This window comes from Centruroides vittatus, unplaced genomic scaffold, assembly GCF_030686945.1.
Source record: "Centruroides vittatus isolate TY-2023 unplaced genomic scaffold, ASM3068694v2 contig_391, whole genome shotgun sequence".
Classification (NCBI taxonomy): domain Eukaryota; kingdom Metazoa; phylum Arthropoda; class Arachnida; order Scorpiones; family Buthidae; genus Centruroides; species Centruroides vittatus.
This window is the reverse complement of record NW_027122207.1, coordinates 2,081,171-2,103,320: the sequence shown is the minus strand read 5'-3', so window position 1 is coordinate 2,103,320 and position 22,150 is coordinate 2,081,171. Positions and strand designations below refer to the sequence as shown.

Here is a 22,150-nt window from a genome sequence, read left to right as displayed (position 1 = left end):
TTCGTCTCCTTTTACATATTTCTCAATGCAACATTTTTTGACTGATATTTATATTTTCCTATATAAATATTCCACACATCATTTATTCAAAATTTTTCCTAATTTTGAATAAATGATGTGTGGAATAAGTCTCAAGTTGAATTCCAGATACAGTGCATTTTTCTCATGATTCTGACATTGAGTGTTCCAATAAAGAAAGTGTGCATCTCATACTGTATGTTGTTGTTGGTCCTGGAAGATGCATCATTTTGTCATATACCAATACCTCCTATAATAGAAAACCTAAACACATTTTCTTGATACCATTAATAGTAATAAGTCACTTCTATAATTTATACAAATATCAGAGACATTATTTAGAACTTAGTCCTTGTTTTTTTGTTATAAATTTTTTGTAATTGTAAGTGCAAACTATTTTCAAATTACATTTTTCCACATATTGCATTAGAAAAGTATATTATATGTTCTAATGTAAGTTTTAATACATTTTATAGTTTAAGTGAATGTATATAATTCAGTTTTTTGTTATTCATTCTATCTATATATATATATATATATATATATATATATATATATATATATGTGTATATATAGAATGAATTTTTATATATATATATATATAAAATTTTAAAATTTGCTTCTTTAAATAAGCAGCAAATTCATTTTAACTATTCACTAATTAAGTGTCAAGTCTCATTCATTTCTATGACATGAAGAAAATTTTTGAAATTGTAAATTTTATCCAAAGTGATGATAGGGATCTGGATGGAAAATTTTTTCATATATATTATTATATATTAAGTTGTTATCAGACTTTAGACCTTCACCATTAACAATAAATGTTGTTCATTAAAACAGTGTCTAGGCATAAACAAATTCTTTCCAGCATATTTAACTACTTAATAAGTATAAATAGTAGTAATATTATAAATAATAATTTTAAGCAATTAAAGCATTACTGTGTATTATATTAACATTTATTCTAATATTTTATAAGAATATTTTAATATTTTGATATTTATTTTATGCATTTATGTATAATAAATTTTTAAATTTCAAATATTTTTTAGCACCAGCTAGGATTTCTTCATTTTCTTCCCAAATTATTGTTAATCAAAGACGAAACATTGAATTACCTTGTAGAGCTGTTGGACTGCCTACACCAATACGTCAATGGAAATTAAGGTTTGATAATACATTTAAGAATTATTTATATATTATCATATTATGAAGTACTAGACCAATTATCTATCAAGTTTGGGACCAGAAGTTGGTCTAGATTTCTGGAGATAGGCTAAATATATACTTAAAATGTAAAATAAACAATGGAAAGTAAAGAATGAAATTGTATTTGACAGATAAATATTAATATACTTTTAAAGTAGGGTCTGTTTTATCATTAGTAATCCTCTTAAAATATACAATAACATGCATAATGTAATATTTAGGATGAAAATTACACAAAGAAAAGTAAAGAACATAATTGAATTGACATCATATTTGACACACAAGCCATGGAAACCAAAACAAAGTAGCTAACCAGTGAATTACAGTTATACTACAGCCTGCCATTTTCAAAAGTAGTCAGTTTTCTGGAAGTCAGAGAACTGGCCTGTTACTGTATTATTATGGATAACATTATGCAAATATTTTCAAAAGTTTTTAATCTATTTTATAAATAAGTTAATCTGATTTGTCTGTAAAAACTGAATCAAAAGTAAGGAAAGGAAATTAACACTTTTTCTGTAGTTTTTGTGTATGAAATATCAATGTGAGACAATGAGACAATTCTTTTTAAAAATTTGTAAATCGCTTCTAACTTCTAATTTAGTTACTTAGCCATTATAGTGCTATACAATTTGTATGAAATTAACTTATGGGCTAATTTTAAATAAATGTGATTTTACTTATGATGAATATTATTTTCATAAAAATTAAACATTTGAAAATATTTCCTTGATACATTATATGAAAAATCAATTATATGTAAAACATACTTTTAACATTTGAATTATACAACAAAAGTGCAGTAAATTTTGACTTAAGATTTGATTTTATATCTTTATTTAAAACTTTACTAATCAATCTTTTCAGTTATTATCAACTTAATATAATAGTATGTTTTAAAGCTAATTCTGTAATTGTATGTTTACAGTGCAAAAACTGATGGAATGGAATTTTAAACTTAATATATTCAATCCAATCAAAATTCTGTTACTTTTAGAAAAAGTTTTAATAGTAAGCTGTGCATGCTTGTATAATGCATGTTCTATGTTACTTTTTATTTTATTTTATCTATTTTTATAATCATTCAGATGTTTATTTTGTTGTTAATTTTTGCCATTATTAGTGTTATGTTTAGATATATTTACATGTATTTTCAAATTGGTCTTTTTTTTCCCCCAATGTGTTACTGGATGATGACCTTAAAGAGTTTGAAAACATTTATAATTAAATTATTTTGCTAGACTTAAAAGATTGTTTTTGTTTTAATGCTACATTAAATGAATGTTTAACTGTTGTTTCAAATGAATGTTAAATGAATGTTTCATAAACATAAAAAGAATGTTTTATGTTTATGAAACATTTGCACTAGGTTTTAAAAATTCTAAGCTTGTGATTTTTTGAAGATGAAGTTAAATCATTTTATAATTATTAAATGTGCAAAAGTTTATTAATTCAGCACCAGATAATTTGGAATGATAATCTGGCACCCTTTAAATAGAAGCCAATAATCTGGAATTGTCCAGTGTGCTAATATTCCATGAATTGAAATTTGTTTGGACACTTGATGTGCTAAAGATTCTAGGCAGATAATGTTATAATATTTATTTTGTGCAATAACATGTTTATTAACAGTTTTATAGGTTTTCAAACAATCTTAACATGATATAATGCAACTACATTATACTATACTATCATCAGAATGATTAAAGAGCATGCATAAACATAAAGAAGTCAGGAAGCATACAGCAGTATGTACTGGTATAAAAAGTACAATGTTTGAAATAAATAACTTATTGAATTTTTTGAAAATACAAAACATCTGGTGATCCAGCATTTTGATAATCCAACATTACTATCATCATATAAGTAGTGGATTAAAAAGCTAACATTGTAATTTAATATTTCACTTTGAAAAAAGCTACTGAAATTTTATGATATATATAAAAATTTTTAAATATAACTTTATATTAATACTTTTATTATATTTAATATTTGTAATAAAAATAAATCTTAAAAATAACATAAAACATTTTATATAGTCATAAAAAATAGTTCTTGCATATTAAAAATAATAATTAATATTTATGACTATATAATTTTAGGGGGAATCCACTTTTAGAAACAGAACGAATCCACTTTTTGCCTACAGGAACAATAAGAATTATAAATGCTAAGGAAACAGATAGTGGAAATTATTCATGTCATGTTAATAATATCTATGGATCAGATGAAATTTATCATAATTTATTAGTTGAAGGTATTTTATTTTATATTATTTATGAATATAATTGAAAATTTTTTAATTAACATACAGTACTTCAATTCTGTAATTCTTCTAAGTATTTAAATAATATTTGAATTTGTTTTTAATTAATATTTGTTTTTTCACAGTGAGTATAAGAAGCTAACAAATTAGTTTTTGATTGACCAAAAACAACCAAAAAAATAATGATAATGAGCAGTGGCATGCTGTATAATGAGCAGTGCCATGAAAGCTGTGGAAGCATGGCTTCCCTTGTATTTTCTAAAATATAAATACATATTGTTAGATTATTTTCATATTTTAACATACTTTGAATTAATTAAAATTAGTATTTTATTATAACCACATTATGTATCTTATTACAAATTTCTATACATGTGAAAAAAATGATAAGATTGCTATTGTATATTCAAATATAAATTCATATATGCATATTTCCAATGGAAGCACTGTATTGTCAAATATGAGATTGAGATAGCATCCATGCAAAAATATTTGAATTATATAAAGCAGGCAGATTATACGCATTCACGCATGCACTTTACAGAGCACCAACCTCATGCGGTTTAGCTCATGGCTGCTACACACCAAAATATCATATAACACTTCGAATGATTCTATCCAGTGCTGGCACAGCTTCCCTATCATCAAATGTCATCACACACCACTGAAGATGAGTATCAGAATAATATGAGAAATGCTCTTTCACATGCATTTTACTAAGATCTATAATATATTTATCTTACTGATAATATAATGTAAATTTTAAATGATAGGATAACATAAATGTTGTTACTTACTTAATATTAAATTATTTTTAAGAATTGTAAAAATAATATATGTATTATTAACCACTCAGTTGTGACTGACTCTTGGTCACTCTGTGATCATCTTATGCTAATTGTTTGTTAAGTACTGTTTCCTTCAGTTTATTCGTAGTCATGCCTGTGTAAACTTTGATAATATCCAGTCACTGGGTTTGTTGTCATCCTGTTTTTGCAGTTTGCTGATTCATAATAGTATGATGTCCTTCTCTAATATATTAGCACACATGACCAAAATAGGATAGCCTTTGTTTGGTATCTTTTGCTTTTTATAATGATCTTGGTTTGATGCAGTCAGTACATGCCAGTTTGTAATTTTTGCTGTCCATGAAATGTGGAGAAGTCTTCACCAGTATCCTAATTCAAATGGATCAGTTTTTCTCTGATTGGCCTCCCAGAAATTTCCAGCTTTTACATCCGTAATTTGTAATGGGAAAAACTATGGCATTTACCAGATGATACTTGGCTTAGCAACCAAGTTAATCTGAGATCTTAGCTCTTTCAAATCTTATTCAAACCTAACAAAGCACTACAACCAAATGCAATTCTTTACTTAATCTTGGAGTATAATTGTCCATTGTAGTTGATCCTGGAGTCCAAGAAGATGAAATCAAAATAAAGTAGCATTATTAATTTGGGGGCACCTGCATAATGTGAGCCTAGGGGTGCCATATTTCTAAATGTATCATTGTATCTGAGATTATTAATTTTTTTTACCTTTGATTTTTATGCCATTTTTACACACTCCCAATTGTTTTCTGATTAATTCAGTGTAATATTGAATAGATTTGTAGATAGAACCAAGGACACATTTGGAGATCTTTTTCAATCTTAAATTCATCTGTATCTCCAAATAGTGTCTAGATTGTTGCTTCTTGATTGACACACAATTTAATAAGCATAATGAGATGCTGTGAGATGCCCATTTTCTTGAGGCTTAGCCAGAGCTTCTCATAATCCATGCAGTTGAAGGCTTTTGCATAGCCAATGAAATATAGATATAAATCTCTCTGGTATTTTCTTGCTATCTCCATAATCAACTGTAAATTGGAGATTCAAGATAAGAAGGAGCAATTGATACTCTGAATCTGCAGCTGGATACATTTTAATTAACTGTACTCAGCTGGCCTATTTTTTGACTAGATAATATGTAATCAATTTGATTCCAATGCAGTTCATTTGGAAATGTATACTTATAAATATGTATCTGGTTTGATTTAAAAAGGTTCATTATTATTATAATTCTTTCTCAAAAGCTATACATGGACAGTAAATTTTGTAACCTAAAAGGTATAGAGTCGATTCAATTTTCAGTGCACTTTTAACACACATTTCATAAAATGTTTTTGCAATTTGTTTCTTATGCATGTTAAGCTTTATGACTAACATCTCAAGCTTTAAACAGTAGAGTCCTAATTATCCAAGATAATGTAAGGGAATATGGACCAAGAAATATGATTACGATAAAAAACTTGGATAACATGGAATATTTGGTAAATTGTTAAATAAACTGAATTTGAATTCATTAACATAGAGATATCTTTTATTTTTGGGTCAGACCTGTTTATTGGACAAAATTACTTTCAAATTATATGATGAAAAACAATTTTATTTACAGCTATATTAACAAAAATGTAAACCTATAGTTACAATTAAAATTTCATTAGCCTCTTTTAAAATTAGTGTTATGAGAAATTACCAGAATAAATTCTTTGTAAAACTTCTAGAACCCCTTTCAAACACCTTGTACCACTCAGTAAAGTTTTGTGAAATAAACTGTACTATAACTGATTCATTATTAATATGAAACACAATTCACAATTCAATTTGAATAATATGGAATTCTTTTTTAAATGATTCTTGGCTAATCAAGACCCTACTGTAATTTTAATATTGGTATCACATTAAACTAAAATTATTCTGTCAGTAAATAAGATTAGAACACAAATGTATACAAAAATTATTGGGCTGCAATTTGAAAAAATTGTAGACCTGTAAACTCCCACTGTCATTTGTCTGTCCTTCCTTAATCTGAAGAACAGAGTTAGATAGATGAAAGCCGAGACCAGATATGGAAAGCTTAAAGGCAGGAGACCCCACAGCTACATATGAAATTACAGTTTGCACTGGAAGTCATGTTATTTCAATTCAAAAACTTTTCACTTGAAAGGAGCTAGATAGATGACTGGCATGACTGTATTGCTAGTAGGAAAAGTATGATGCATAAGGGCAAGACACTACTAATTTGAGGTGGAGAGCATGTATTTTAAATTAAATAAATTAAAAATATGATTAAAAATTGCAGCCCAGCATTGTGACAATGTCACAATAAGTAACTGCTCATTCTCTGTTATATTCTATGTTGTATATAAATTCAAGAATTTGGTAATTTTATAATTTATTTTATTTTGCTATTTTAAATCATTATATGCTTTATATTATTTACAAATTAAAATTCTTGTATTATTTTGAAATTAATGTTGTTTTTAAATTAAATTTTATCTAACAAAGTTTTTTAATTAACTTTAATTTTAATAAAGTGCCTTAGTTTTAATAAAAATAATTTAGTCTTATTTGTTATGTAGTAAACCAGGAATCTGATCATGGTGAGTATTTGTTCCAATATTTCAATTTTAAAATAAAATTAAAATTAAAATCTTTAAAATTATTAAAAATATTTGTAATATGTAAATCAGGGCCAGCCCAAGGGTTTTGGTGCCTTAGGCAAATTTTTGGCACTACAACCAGCATCAGTTAAAGGTCACTTAGATTTCCCTTTAACTGATGCTGGCTGTGGTGCTCCTAGATTTTTGCACCCTAGATGACTGCCTAGCGTGCCTGTAGCTCAGACTGGCTCTGAGGTAAACTATTACTTCATGAATGATTTTTTCATTTTAAGGACCTCCAATTGCTCCAACACCTGTTATTGGATCAGTAACATTATCTACAATAACAATATCATGGAGTAATTCAATACATACATCAGTTACAGGTAAATATAAATGTATTTAAATTTAATAATGTAAGTTAAATTTTATATTAAAAGTTTTATTCCAATAATTATTTTCAATAGTATTTGTTATTTCTTAATAGGTTATGAAATATATTATAAAGGAAATTCAAATGATTGGAAACATATTAGATTGCCATCTTTAAATACTACATATACTATTCATGATTTAATATGCGGAAGCAATTATCAAATATATATAATAAGTGTAAATGAAGAAGGAAGAAGTGATCCTAGTAATATTGTTTCTGCAAGAACAAAAGGAGGAGGTACTATACATATTATTTTGTTTAGTTAACACATGTAGTATCTATTAAAATTAGTAATAAATATACATTTAATTAGATGTAAAGAATCACATATTTAATTATATGTAAATGATCTTTTTAAATTTAGAATGAAAATTTATATTTATTTAAATTGATTTTTGGCCACTGTCATTGTGTTTCTATCAATGTAGTATCAATATAATATCAATATACTCACAGCTGGATACTTGTAGTATATTTATGATATTATTTATAATTTTGATTTTGATATGAATTATTTTTGACTAAATGTATGGAGTATAACCTAAATTAATTTATTTGATCATTTAAATTTTACTTACAATTCTTTTTAACATTTATATTTTGTAACTTTTCTGTGTTGTTTTATTTAATTTTTTATACTTTTAGTCAGTAATAGTAGCAATAAGAAATAATTACATTTATCTGATTTGTAATTAAAAAAATAAATACAGTAGTAATAGCACATACATTTCACAATAAATATATGTAAAGGAAACAAATTACTTATATGAAGTCAAAGATAAAACATTAGCATCTTTAGTTTTTATTATTGACTTCACATAAGCAGTTTGTTTCTGTTAACTAAAAACATAGTAAATATCATAAATATAGGGTTATCATATGTCCATATTTAGTACAGACAGTTTGTACTTTAAAAGCTCTGTCCATGCCTGTACTGTAATTAGAAAAAATAAATAAAATGTCCATACTTTTCAACTGATCTAGCAATTAATAGTTAGATCATAACCACTTAGATTTAAATCTGGCAAAAGGTGCTAAATTGTTGATAATTATTATTGTATTTTTTGCCACCTACATTATATAAGCAAATGTAATAGTTCTGTTGCTTAGAACACATGTGCACGAACATTCATTAGATAGCAAGTACAATCAAATTAAAAAACTAAGTGGTAAAATAATTTTCTTATATTTAGAATTGCACTATGCACCCCAAAGGAAAGTGTAAATTGAAACTTTATATTACATATGCCCACATCTACTAGATTGAAAAATATGAATAAATTCCTTTTATTTTGCCTCACTGTCTGAGTACTTTTAATGTTAATCTGTCTGTTTAATTATTATGCCTTTGTGTCCTTTTTTAACTTAATTAAAAATTTATTTTGTATACTAGTACTTTCTATATATTAACAGGACTTATTATACTGGAAAATATGGATGTAGATATTTAGTCTTACAGATCAAAAATAATGTTCTTTATTTAGTTCACCTGGAACACATACACTTTAAACTTGTGTTTCAGACTTGTTCGTCCCTCCTCGGCAGGCCTTTAAACGACACTTTAAATTCTGTATTTCCGAACTTCTTTACATTTCCAATTAAACTTGCGATCCACAGCAACCATACAATTTGACACATTCTTCTTTTTGTTTATTCTTTTCTACTTAATTTCTATTCTAATTCGTTCCTATCACTTCTGATTCGTTCCTATCCTCTGTTTTTTATTATGTACTTTATATGAAGCTCCTAATAAGAGCATTATCTTCCTACCATGTATTATAAGGATCTCCTGTAATAGAAGATCTTATTTTATGTTGATTTCCTTACTTCATGATTTTTTTTTTTTTTTTGTATATCATTAATTACAGTTGATTTTTTTTTCAGAAATTTATATTTGAATACATTCTGTGTTAGCTAATTCTAAATTTTTATTGTCAAAAGTTTCATACAAAATGGTTAAGAAGACTTAGGTTAAGATGTAATGTTTTTGAATACTTTATTATAACCACAAATAGAAAATATTTTGTTTGTCATTGTCTGGTTGAAGATAAAGATGATGATGGGTAATAATGAAAAAATCTAGAAAAATAAGATAAGTACTTGCAGTTTCAATAGGAATGTCTGATTATTCACTAAAAAATACTAAAAAGTACCATGAGGATTTACTTGATAATGATGAAATGGCATTCTGGGTTAATATAATCAAAACATATTTTAAATTATTATTATTTAAAGGCTGGAGTTGGACTTTCTAAAATTCTATGGGTTGGAATCAGATTTGGAGTCAGGCTTTGTCTACTGACTCCACAGCTCTGGTGCTTGCTATCAGGAAGTGCTGTTTATTAAAATAAATGTGGTATATATAAATTACACTCAACTCAATATTGTGGTATATTGTTCAACAACATTACTGAGTCTTTAGTGAAATGGAGCAACAGTTCACTAATTTAGCATTCCCTAAATTAAATTACTCTTAATTATTTACCAAACAATAGTGAAATCTATTATAATAATTTATAAATAAATTTTTATTATTCGTAGATTACTATATTTTTGAAATACAAATCAGTAGTAAATTTAAAAATAAATTATTTTTTATATCCATGGATTACTAATTTTTTTTTGTTTTTAACACTTTTACCTATTGAAACTTAACAATTCTTGTACCAATAAGTTTCAATTTTCATAATTAATACAATCTGAACATCAGTAACCTTTTAAATACAGCCAGGCAGTTGTAATTTTATATTTGTTAATTTTCAATGTTATTTCCCAATGTCTCACTTTTTTGGACCACCAGTATAGTGCCTACTAGAAGAAAAAAAATGCACGTAGAATGCACATTAAAGAGACTAGGAGATAGTGAAAATATTTAGAGGGGGCCTCAAAATTGAATTGGGGCCTCTGAAGTGCTAAATCTACCACTGGTCAAAGTACAGTACAATCTCATTGGGTTACTTAGTAAAAAGAGTCAAGTTTACATCAGGTCAAATCTAAATAATGCTAACTCTGCCAGAAAAGTTTTAAGTTCAAACTGAAACAGAGGTATTTTTCAAGTCATAGGAAATGATATTAAAGACTCCTAACATCATTAGTTGAAATTAAAGACAAAATTTCATTTAAAGAAAATTACTGCATACATTATTTTTATATAATGAAATTTTTTAAAACATATTCTATTTGAGATATATTAAACTTGTTATACTTATTAAAAATTGTATAAAACTAAATTAGATTAAAAGAATTTAATATATTGTATAATAGTTATTTATTTTGTAATTTTAATTAATATTTTAGGTCCATTACCTCCAAAGAAAGAAGCTTTTATTACTTCAAATATCACATCTATAACTCTTCATCTTGAAGCCTGGCATAATAAAGGTTGTCCTATAACATCATTAAATGTGGAGTATCGCATACATTCAAATACAGACTGGATTACAGCTGCTAAAGAACTTAAACCAAATCACAGCCCATTAATATTAAATGATTTAAAATCAGAAACATGGTATGTTGTTCGCGTAACAGCTCGTAATCATGCTGGTTCTAATGTTGCAGAATATAATGTATTAACTCATTCAGAATTCAGAGGTAAAAATATATTAAAATTAATTTATTTTTAGAATAGAGAAAATTTCATAAATATATCTGAGTAAAATTTGTTAATATTTTAAAAATATTTTAATAGTAGTATAGTTTTGGCCATTGATGATATTAAATATTTTTATGCATTATAAGTTTCTGATTGATATGTGCTTGTGCACATAAAAATCAAGAAATTAAATTTTATTTCATTCAAAACTTTAACTGATAATTTATGTTTTAAATTAGAATTTGAAAGAATTAAAAAGTTATTTGTACAGTAAATGATATTAGTTCATTGCTGTAAAATCTACAACAAATTATCCTAAAATATTTATATTAATAAACATGTAATCCCTACAACACTAATAAATGATTTTTTTTACTACAAATACAAGTAAAATAGTAATCATAGTAATTACCGTATTTTACGAACTATAAGATGCACCTTAATTTTTAAGCAATTTTTTTTAAAAAATACCTATAAGACACTACGGACTATAAGACGCACCTGAATTTTGGAGGCAATTTTTCAAAGAAAAAAGTGCGTCTTATAGTCCGTAAAATACGGTATCTATAATTATTATTTACTTCCTTATCTTCTGGTATAAAAACTATTTACTGATGTTTATTCTATAATCTGATATCTATTTTCATAATATTAATACAAACTTTTTGTTTATCAGCCATGAAATCTACTTTAAATAAACATTTCTATATTTGTTTTATAAAAATATAAATTATTAATCTAAAAATAAAACAAGATTAAGTTGAATTTTATTTACTTTCAGGTACAATTGTTCCAGAACTCATTGTGCATACTGATGAACCATCACCATTTAGTGATATGGCAGTTTTAATTCCTGTGATATCTTCATTTATAGTATTAGCAGCTGTATTAGTAACATTAATCATACTTTGTCATCGAAAGAAATTCACAGAAGCAAAATATGAAGGTTTAGTTTATTATGAATTTATTTTATTAGTAAATTGTGATGTTTAAAACTGTATATATTCTTTTTAAACTTATTTAATATATATGATTCACATCTTCTGATATTGCTATAATGTACTGTTTTTTTTCTTTGATGTTTTCAGTTTTCAGCTATTGTTTTGTGTCTTGTATTGTATTTTATTTTATTTATTTTTTTAAATTAAAATTAAATTTATTTATGTTTGTTAGCATCTCTGTAACAATTATTCCAATAGTATATAACATATATTTTTTCAGTTCTTTATAAATATTTTGAAATTATTTTAATATTATAAAATATTATATTTTTATTGTAGTTAATAAAAATAGTATTCCATACATTTCAGATCATTCTATTAAAAATGATTTAACTTCAGATACATCTGTCCATGAAAAGAAACAAAATCATGAATCAAGTAATCGCCCATTGCCAATTGTATTTTCTTCACCTGTTAGGAAAGTAGTACCTTTTGAAGATCCATTTAGAAAAAATATAAGTAAGTATATAAGAAAATATTTAATAAAACTTTATCTTACAGAAAAATATGAAAATATTATTATTGTTCTGTTATAAAACAATCATAATAAATTTGTAATGATAAAACTACTTTAATAATTATCAAATATACAAATAAATGGATTATAAATTACTAAAATTCTTAAGTTATAATGCATCTTTAAACATATAAACAAATTTCAAAATGTAAGTACTTTCTGCTAGAATGTAAATTTTTCAGTTTAAAATTTTTGTTGACAATATCTGAATAATTTTCAATCAAAACATTACAAATTAAATACAAGATATTGAATTATTTTAATCTTTATAATTTAAAAAATATATAGTACAGATAAAGACTGTATAATGATAATTTTTACATTAGTATATTTTATTGTAAAATTCTTGTACATTGAAATATAAATGATTTATGAATAAAAGTAAACAATAGCATTTTAAAACAAAATATTGTTTGTTTAAATGCTAAAAAAAGTTCATATTAAATATGAAGATAGAATTATTGCACTTTATAAATTGATAACAGAAAAAAGTTTCATCTTCCAAAGAAAAATGGAAAAATAGATGATAAAGCAATAAGGAAAATAAATAACAATGATTACAAATTAAAATATATTAGTATGGAAAAAGTAAGTGAAAAAATTCTATCGTTATGACTTGGAATTTAATATCTTCTGAATCTTTCTAATTTTGGTCTCAAGTTGGTCTTCCTTTGATCAGTTTTTGTCTGAAAATTGGTGGTTTTCAAAAAATGTTGAAATTTTGATACTTTGTAGTCATTTTTAGGATGATTTTCAATATTTTGATATCAAAATTGAATTTTCTAATGAAAATTTGGTCTCAATTGTTATTCAAAATTATTATTGTCATTCACTATGAATGATCAAAAAAATGAGTGGTTTTTGATGATTTTGAAAAAGTGTTGTTTTATAGTAGTACCCTTATACTATTATATATTTTGTCTATTATATCATTACAGTTGTTATATTAATTTATAGGTACTTGTGATGATATTTCTCCCTATGCCACATTCCATACACCATTATCAGATAGAAGATTATGGCAGGATAGAAATGGAATAATTTCTGGATGTGACAGAAGAGAAGTTAAAGTTAGTAGTAAATATTTTTATATTCATTTATACACTAGATTTAAATATTGTAAAGTTCATAATTTGAATATTATATTTTATTTAAACAAAAATGATGCAAGTAGTTTCTGTTTTATGAATTTACAAATTTACAAGTTGGGCTGCAATTTGAAAAAATTGTAGACCTATGAATTTCCACTGTTGTCCATCTACCCAGTTGTCCATCCACTGTCTGTCTTTCTTTATTCTCAAGAATGGAATTAGATAGATGAAATCTGAGACCAGATATGGAAACTTTATGGGCTGGAGGCCCCAATTAACTATATACAAACATCCAATGCAAATTGAAAGTCATGTTATTTCAGTTCAAAACTTCCCTGAAAGCAGTTAATAGATTACTTATAATATATATATATATGTCAATGCATATATTTTCTTCTATAAAACAAATCTTTTTGAGTACACGTTTCTGATTGACTAAATTAAAATTAGAATTACTAAGTAATATTTAACTAATGGTTTTGTGAACTCCGCAAACACGTGGTCTGCGGGTTTGAAAGAAAGGGAATAACACCCCAAAAAAAATGGAAATGAATAGTCGGTGGAAGCATGTAATTGAACAAACAAAGGTTTATTGGAGACAAAAAAACACGATTAATTGTCGATACACGACTCAGTCCTGAAATCTGATCACGTTACAATCTTAATACTGTCCGATTATCACCCTCCTAAGTTTCCTTCTTTCTACACGAGACCCTATTTTACCCGACAATTATTACGACTAAATATACAAACTTTCTCTTGTAATACAAAAATCGTTGCCGACGGTGATACTACAGTTAGTCCTCCTCGTTGTTAGATGGTAATCCCTTTTTCAATTCGTATAATTCCTTCGATAGAAGTCGATTCCCTTTCAGCGCCGTAATTCACCTATCCTGCACTTGTCCTCTTACCTCCGCTTTCTTCCTCTAACGGCTCGCCACGTCTTCAGAGTTCCAACCAACAAAAGTCCTCAAGAAGCAGTCCCAGGACAAAGAAGAAAAAGAAAAATCCCCTGTACATGGGTTACACGTGTTTTTATAACTTCCCGCTAGCCGACGTCACTCCGCCCCATGTGACCCCACGACGGGCCAATCACCACAACGAAAGTCCAGCCAGCAGGTAGATGGTGGTAACACGGAAGGAAACGAAAATGACCCGTACAGAAACATACACGCAACACGACATAAACGAAAAACAAAAATATAAAATAAAACAAACGGAAAAAAAATATATATATATATATATATAATAGCTGTGAAGCGCTACAGTTTTAATAGCTATAAATTTCATATGTTTATTCTTGGAAAAAACTAAAGTAATTTAAATAAACTTATGTTTAGACAAACACAAATTTTAATAAAAAAACAAAGTAAATATAAAATAATATTTTATTAGAGGAAAATTGTACAAAAACTCCAAATACTTTGTAATATTTAAAGAATATTAGTAATAAATGTGATGTTAATAAGACAATGGAAGTCACCTCCTTTAAAAATCAGAAAAACATTTTTGCATTTATAGACTCATCTTCAGAAGACAAAATCTAAAAATTTTAAAATTATGTATATTCTGAAAATTTCAGATTTGGTTTCAACTAATTTCACAAAAATTTAATTTGTTCCAAATCAATATGAGTCAAAAGCAAAAGAAACTCTACTTCAGTAACCATCATCATGCATAATTATTTCTTTTGATTTTATTGCCACAACTGATATTAAAAGCAGAAACTTGTAGGTTATGCATATCCCATTTATTTTTACTACTGTGATGCTATTTATTGAATTATATAACAAGACACAATCTTAATTGTTAGATTTCATAAATAATTATAAATACAATAAATATATTTATTATTATATTTTATTTTGTGTAGTATAAAAAATTAGAATTCTTTTTGTAGGAAACTGAATTATTTTCTATCACTGCTCAGAAACAAAACTGTGATGCAAGAAGAGAAGAAAATCAAGGAATTGGTAATTTTTAGAATATTTTTGATTTATATTAAAATAAATTGCATAGTATAAGGATAATTCAAAAAGTAAGGTGACAAGAGCTCTCAAGGGGGTGTCATATTCCTCCTCTTGTTCGAATTTCCCATTAGGGCAGTAGCAGAAGACCACAGCTTTATCACACAGGTGTTAGATGGTGCAAATATTGCGTCAGACTCTAGCAATATTATTTTGAAAATGGCTGCACTCATAGAAATGTGGTCAAACGTGGAAGTGTGTAATGTGATTCGATCTGAAGGGCAACTCACCAGCAGAAATTCATCGTCGACTTGTTGAGGTGTACAGTGGTAATGTCATGTCACAAAAACAGGTGTGGATTTGATGCACTGAGTTCGATAAAGGCAGGACAGATATGCAAACTGTGCTTCAAGTGGGAGGTACTGGAACATCCTCCCTATAGCCCCAACCTGGCACCCTGTGATTTCCATCTCTTCGGACCATTGAAGAAGCATCTGGGTGGTAGGCGATTCCAAACAGATATGGAAGTTCAGCAAGCCATCGTGGTGTGGCTGAAAGGACTTGATGCAGATTTCTTTTCTGCCGACATCGATGCCTTGGTATATCGTTGGAATAAATGTTTGGACAAGCATGGTGACTATGAATGAATGGTTGAAAAATAATATGTACCAGTGCCATAATAATCTGTATCACTATATCTGCCTGTGGAATAAAATTTGTAGAGGAGAGCTTTTGTTACGTTACTTTTTGAATCCCCTCGTGTAGGGTAATTGGTAATTTATTGAAATTATAATGATTTATTAACAATAATGTTCTAGTTTATTTATTTATTGGAAGTCAAACTGATATGTTTTTAATTTTAAAAGTTATATTTAATTAAAAATCATTATTATAATTATTAAATAAAATTATTAATATAAAATAATAATTACCGTATTAGCCTGAATATAACGCGATATTTTTCGACCATTTATTTTCCGTTAAAAAAGCGACTCGTGCTAAATTCGGGGTTTAAGTAATGGAATGTAATATAAACAAGGACATTTTCCTACAGAGATTGAAACGCGACTGAACGTCAGACCTAGCTCGACCGACCACTTCAAAACAACCATGTGATCTAGTTAGTAGGCCTGCGCTTTTGTTTGCATAGCGCTACTATAGTAAGGCTATGTCTCCGCTTGTTCGAAGTTCATTAGTCACGTGATTTTTCGACCGCCTTTTTAGTCACGTAGGCTCTCACAGTCGCCATTTTTTATCTTAAAATTGTGAAATTTTTGGTTTTGCTCAAAAAATTATTATTACATCTTTTTTTCTTTATTTTCTCTACTTTTAAACAATGTAAAATATTTTTATATTGACAAAAATGCTTTATTTGTGTCGAATTTAATGTAATTTGATACGTAAAACGCAAAAAATAAACATATCAAATTTCAACTCGCTGTAATTTATCTCATGTTTCACCGATTGCCATCGGGTTTGTTTGTAAATGGGGAAGAAATATGACTCATTCAAGTTAAGTCAGTAGAAATTTCGTACTACTGCGAGAAAATTTGTCAATAGACCCGCTTTACCCCCTAACGCGAAAGTCAATAATGAATAACGGAAGTCAATGAGTTCTCATTCTGAAAACAGTTCAGATTCTGAATAAACATTTTCGTTTTTTGTTGTTACTTACGTAATATTAATTTTGTTTTACATTACTTAATTTTATTGACATGAATGTAACCTGTGTTGTTAGCTATAAATACCTAAATAAATGCTTATCTGATTGAATTTTACTTTCTTTGAATTCTTTTATGAGTATTATTTTTTTTTTCTAAATATCTTTATGAAAATTTTGGAGTCGCATTAAATTTGGGGTCGCGTTATATTCGGGCTAATACGGTAGTTTAAAACATCAAGCATTCTCTGTAACATCAAAACAAAATTTTTGTTGCAAAGACTATTTGGAATAAATCTTTCAAAACTATCTGCTCAATCTTTCTATTATCTACATACAACCTTTGTACAGCAGCAAAAAAAGGTTTATTAAATTGGAAAAAACGAATGTATTCAGTCATATTTAATGACCTTCATCAGGCTGATGTTCCAAAATTGAATGTTTACAAATATTAACAGAAATAGAACAGAAATATGTGAATGCCAAACATGTTTTAAATAGAAAAATAAAAAAATATTTTACAATCTGGTACATTGCTGCAACATGCACAGAAAAACTAAAAGACAAAAATATATCAAAAAATAGTAAGAAAATCATGTTATTTTGTGTAGACTTCACATCACACTAGGATTTCTAAACAATCAATATTATGTTTTGGTCCGTGTAGTTGACAGAGTTCCCTTTACATATTGATTTACAGATTTTGAGGGCTTCAATGAAGTAAGATGGTGCTTATTTCTGATACACTTGGTCCATCTTTGTACATAAATAACAACATAGATAGTAAGGTTTAAGGAATCAAGCACTTACTGGTGGTGTTAAGTGTTTTCAAGTTGATTTATATCTCACTGTCAGGTCAAATCTTCAATAATAATATAATTCTTCTATATTAAAAATAATAATAAGAGTTTGATCTAATGATAAGCCATAAATTCTTTCAAAAAATATTTAATCCCTAATAAATCATTGACTCCTTGAATCTTTAGAATTTATTAAATTATTAAAGGAAACTGATAAGTAGCTGACCTACAAAAAATTTGTACATTTAATAAAGGTTTTTGGAATTAATTAATGATAACTGTATATTGCACTCATTCTTGATTCCTCCTGTTATTAATTCAAACATCTTTATATCATATTGAACATTTTCAAAAATTTTACTATAATTGATATATGATTATGATATTAGCATATATGATTATGTAAAAATCAGTTCTTAATAACAATAAACAAAAGATTTGGTAATTCATTAAGAGAAGATATTTGTATTATTATTTTTTTTCCTCATTTGTCGAAGAAGATATTAACATTTAAATTATTTTATAGCTATATTAGAAATGGAAGTACCACCAATTAATAGAGGTCTTCAAATATCAAAAAAATCTAGAGGACATCTTATTAGTAAGCGCCCATTAAAGTCATGTAAAAATAAAGAAGTGGGGTAAGAATATTTAAAATATTATATTAACAGAATTATTTTAAATGTCATTATTCATTTATGTGTGTGTGTGTGTGTGTATGTAGATATATACTATAAGTTTAAATATGCTATATCGTAGAGAAGGTGGAGAAGAAAGAACATATGCCTTTAATAGCAGTCCATCAACCGGCATATCCCATTATGAGCAAACTATTGGTATGTATAATTATTGTAATAACTCTAAGTCAATATATGGGATGTTTTACAATACATGCTATAAGCTAAAAGATGATGATTCTCTAAGAGAAATTATACAAAATTCTGAATGTTTTTCAGATGTTTGCTTTGATTAACATTTAGTTTTTCAATATCATTTTCAGAAAGCAAAAGTAACAGGAAATAGTCTTGTGACACAATTATAAATATTATTTTTGAACAATATCAAAATAAATGTTTTAACACATTTGATATGGTAAAAACCACAATAAGATTACTTAATGTTATTGAACATGTAGATCAGAAGATTTTCATGTATGCATAATAATTGGATCAAAAGATTATGTTAGCATAAAATTTCAGATCATTTTCAAAAAATAAATAAATAAATGCTTAGTTATCATTAGTCTATTATGATAAATGATGACTGGTATTCAAACATTAAATGTTTTCAGATATAATGTTAGTTTCAAAGTTATTACAATGCTATAGTTTATGTGTTATTTATATTGAAAAATATCTCAATTGGTGAATGTTAAAATTCAAAAACAGCTTCACGTATTCAATAGATGGTGTTTAAAAAAGGAAGAATTCATATGCTTTTCCAGAATACCATTTCACATTCTTCTAAAATTTTATTCTTTAAATAATAACAAAAAATTCATTATTGCAGTTCAATTAAATTTATGCTAACAGAGAGCTTAACCCTTAGCCTGCCGTTTGCCACGCCCCCTTATTTTGTAAAACGGCCAAGGTCAAAATAGGTGAATCAGGCAATATTATTTTAAAAATTCACTAAAAATTAAATTATTATTTTACACTTATGAAAAAAATTACATATATTTATCAATATAGTTAGTTTTAAATACGACATATTTCAATAAAGTTTGTTTGAAACATTTATGAGAAAAAAATAATAATATATGATAACTGACATTCAGACTTGAAAATTTGTTACTATTTGTCAAAATTAACATTGCCTGCTTACTCCATTCTTATTGTCACTGAGCCAATACGACGTAAAATATTGTTCTGTACAATTTGATATAACATTTATGCATGTACGTTTATTCGTTGTGAAATTATCGCACATTATATCAAACATTTGTTTAAAATTTGAACTTTATTCTGCTTTCAACTAATATAATGAACTAATATACTTTATTCATTTTATATCAAACAAGATTATTTATTTTCGTAATAAACATATGGTTACCAGTAGCAATAGATATAACATTTTCGGATATTTTAAATTAAAAAAATAATTAAAAATTAAAAATTAAAAAAATAAATAAAATATCAGAACTGAAGGTCATAACTTGAATATTTATGATGCATTAACATATTATAGCTGAATAAACTTATTATAGCATTAATGAACTTATTATAGTAATATTATTGCATAGATATGCTAAAAATAAAATAAAAAATAATCAGAAAATGAAAAATTAAGGAAAAACTATCGATAATTAAAAGTTTTTTTAATCGACAGAACACCACCTGGACAAAAATATGTAAAACAGACTATAAACAAGACGATACCATCAAGTGCTGACATCTGTTGTCGATAAATTTTATAAAAATTGATTTTTAACAGGGTAACGATGAATCGGTACCCTGGCCGTTTTGCGAAACAATTAGGGTAACGATAGATCGGTACCCTGGCCGGGAAAGGGTTAAAATGACTTTATTCTTTATACTTTATAGAATGATAGATTTACACATACTTATGCTGGCACAAAACATTTACATCCAATTCTGTTTTTAAACTGTAAATATGCTCCCAAAAAATTTGTTTTACATGGATTTTTTAGGAACTTTAATTACATAAAAAAGAAAAAAATATTCTGCATATGGAAAAATGGAAGATTGATTCCAGAGTTTTTTTACTGACTTTTAAACCAGAAAAACTACGGTAAACCAATTAATATAATAGAATGTGTTTAAACAAACTATATCAGTTATAGTTAATAAATCAGAGTAGAGTCAATTATAACTTAGTTTTCTGAAGAATTTAATAAATTTATATTATTTACACAATTTTTTATTTGACTTTTTCAATTAAATACCAAAGGCATACAAAAACTATTTCAAATTGAAAGAAATTAGAAGAAACACAGTCATATAAAAAAAATTGTCAAAATTTAAATTAAATTTTTTCTGATTGTTTCAATTGTGGGATAAAGTTGGATTGAAAGAACTTTTATTGCTTCAACATTCAAATAAATCATAAAAAAACAGCCAACTTTTAAAATTTACTTGAGTATGTATAGAAACTTAAAATGCAAATTCTGTGAATTTTTTTAGAAAAGCAATTTTATAGAAAAGGAAGAATGAATTTTTTTTTTACAATTACAATTAAATGGAGATTTTTAAAAAGGCAAATATATTGAAAATGTAGATCAAAACAAATCATGGAAAAAGAGAATTGAATTTTTTCCAGACCATGTTAAATGAAAATCATAAAAAAAGAATTGGTTGCATATAGATTTATATAGATATCAGTTGCAGATCCAGAATTACCCAAAAATAGAGATTAAAACTCAAAGATTAAAAGTATTTCAATAATTACTAAACACCTTTTATTAAAATGTCCACAATGATTATAATGCAGATGATCAGATAAACCATACTTGTCATCATAAATATTTTTTAAAACAAAACAATGTTTTGAAGTTTGGATAAATAAAGTTTTTGTATGTCAGTGGAAAGGACTTAAAACCTTGTAGTCCTTCCCTTGGATTTGTCAATGTAACAACTTTCAAGTTTTAATATCACCCATTTTGAATACAAGTGGTATCTGAATCTTCTTCTTATTAAAGATAGTTTTATCTTAATTAAGTCTTCTGAAAATGACATTGAGAAATTTTACATACATTTGTTTAGGAACAGAAGCAAAAATCTAAATAATAATATTCTAAAATTTAGTTTTATTTTTTTACATAGAATCATATCTTGCCAGGGGACCTGGATCCCTTACTTTTGTAAATAAATATATGATGAAGGAAAATTAAATAAGTACAAGAAAAATATTTGAATGTGATAAATGCACTTACACATGTATATAGAATATCTAAGAAATATTTACTTTTCATCCATAGTACTAGTGACTACATCAACAGTGGTGCTGAAGTGGATGTAAGTTTGCAAGTTCTAATTTGGGCCCACCCTAATATCAATTCTAGTCTAGAACTGCTTGTATCATGTGTTGCAAGACACTCTGTGTATTAACTATCTCATCTGTATTTAATTATAGTTAAATATATAGTATTGTTAAAAACTTCATCATTATCTGTAAAAATTTCATTTAAGAATTTTGTTATAATTATA

The 22,150-nt window shown here is 26.5% G+C and overlaps 1 protein-coding gene across 3 annotated transcripts in view; it reads left to right on the top strand.

Moving 5' to 3' along the window:
- The window catches only part of LOC136975896 (cell adhesion molecule Dscam1-like), a 124,501-nt gene that overhangs the window by 96,510 nt on the left and 5,841 nt on the right, over nucleotides 1–22,150 (top strand). The window contains exons 23-34 of one of the 3 annotated variants that reach the window (XM_067271058.1): nucleotides 1,071–1,185; nucleotides 3,330–3,484; nucleotides 6,900–6,920; nucleotides 7,214–7,306; nucleotides 7,408–7,593; nucleotides 10,654–10,947; nucleotides 11,730–11,894; nucleotides 12,289–12,408; nucleotides 13,424–13,536; nucleotides 15,458–15,530; nucleotides 18,511–18,625; nucleotides 18,744–18,820. In XM_067271058.1, the coding sequence (XP_067127159.1) occupies nucleotides 1,071–1,185; nucleotides 3,330–3,484; nucleotides 6,900–6,920; nucleotides 7,214–7,306; nucleotides 7,408–7,593; nucleotides 10,654–10,947; nucleotides 11,730–11,894; nucleotides 12,289–12,408; nucleotides 13,424–13,536; nucleotides 15,458–15,530; nucleotides 18,511–18,625; nucleotides 18,744–18,820 (1,527 nt within the window). Of the gene's footprint in view, nucleotides 1–1,070; nucleotides 1,186–3,329; nucleotides 3,485–6,899; nucleotides 6,921–7,213; nucleotides 7,307–7,407; nucleotides 7,594–10,653; nucleotides 10,948–11,729; nucleotides 11,895–12,258; nucleotides 12,409–13,423; nucleotides 13,537–15,457; nucleotides 15,531–18,510; nucleotides 18,626–18,743; nucleotides 18,821–22,150 lie in introns of all 3 variants that reach the window. The other 2 variants (XM_067271059.1, XM_067271057.1) reach the window with 2 other exon arrangements.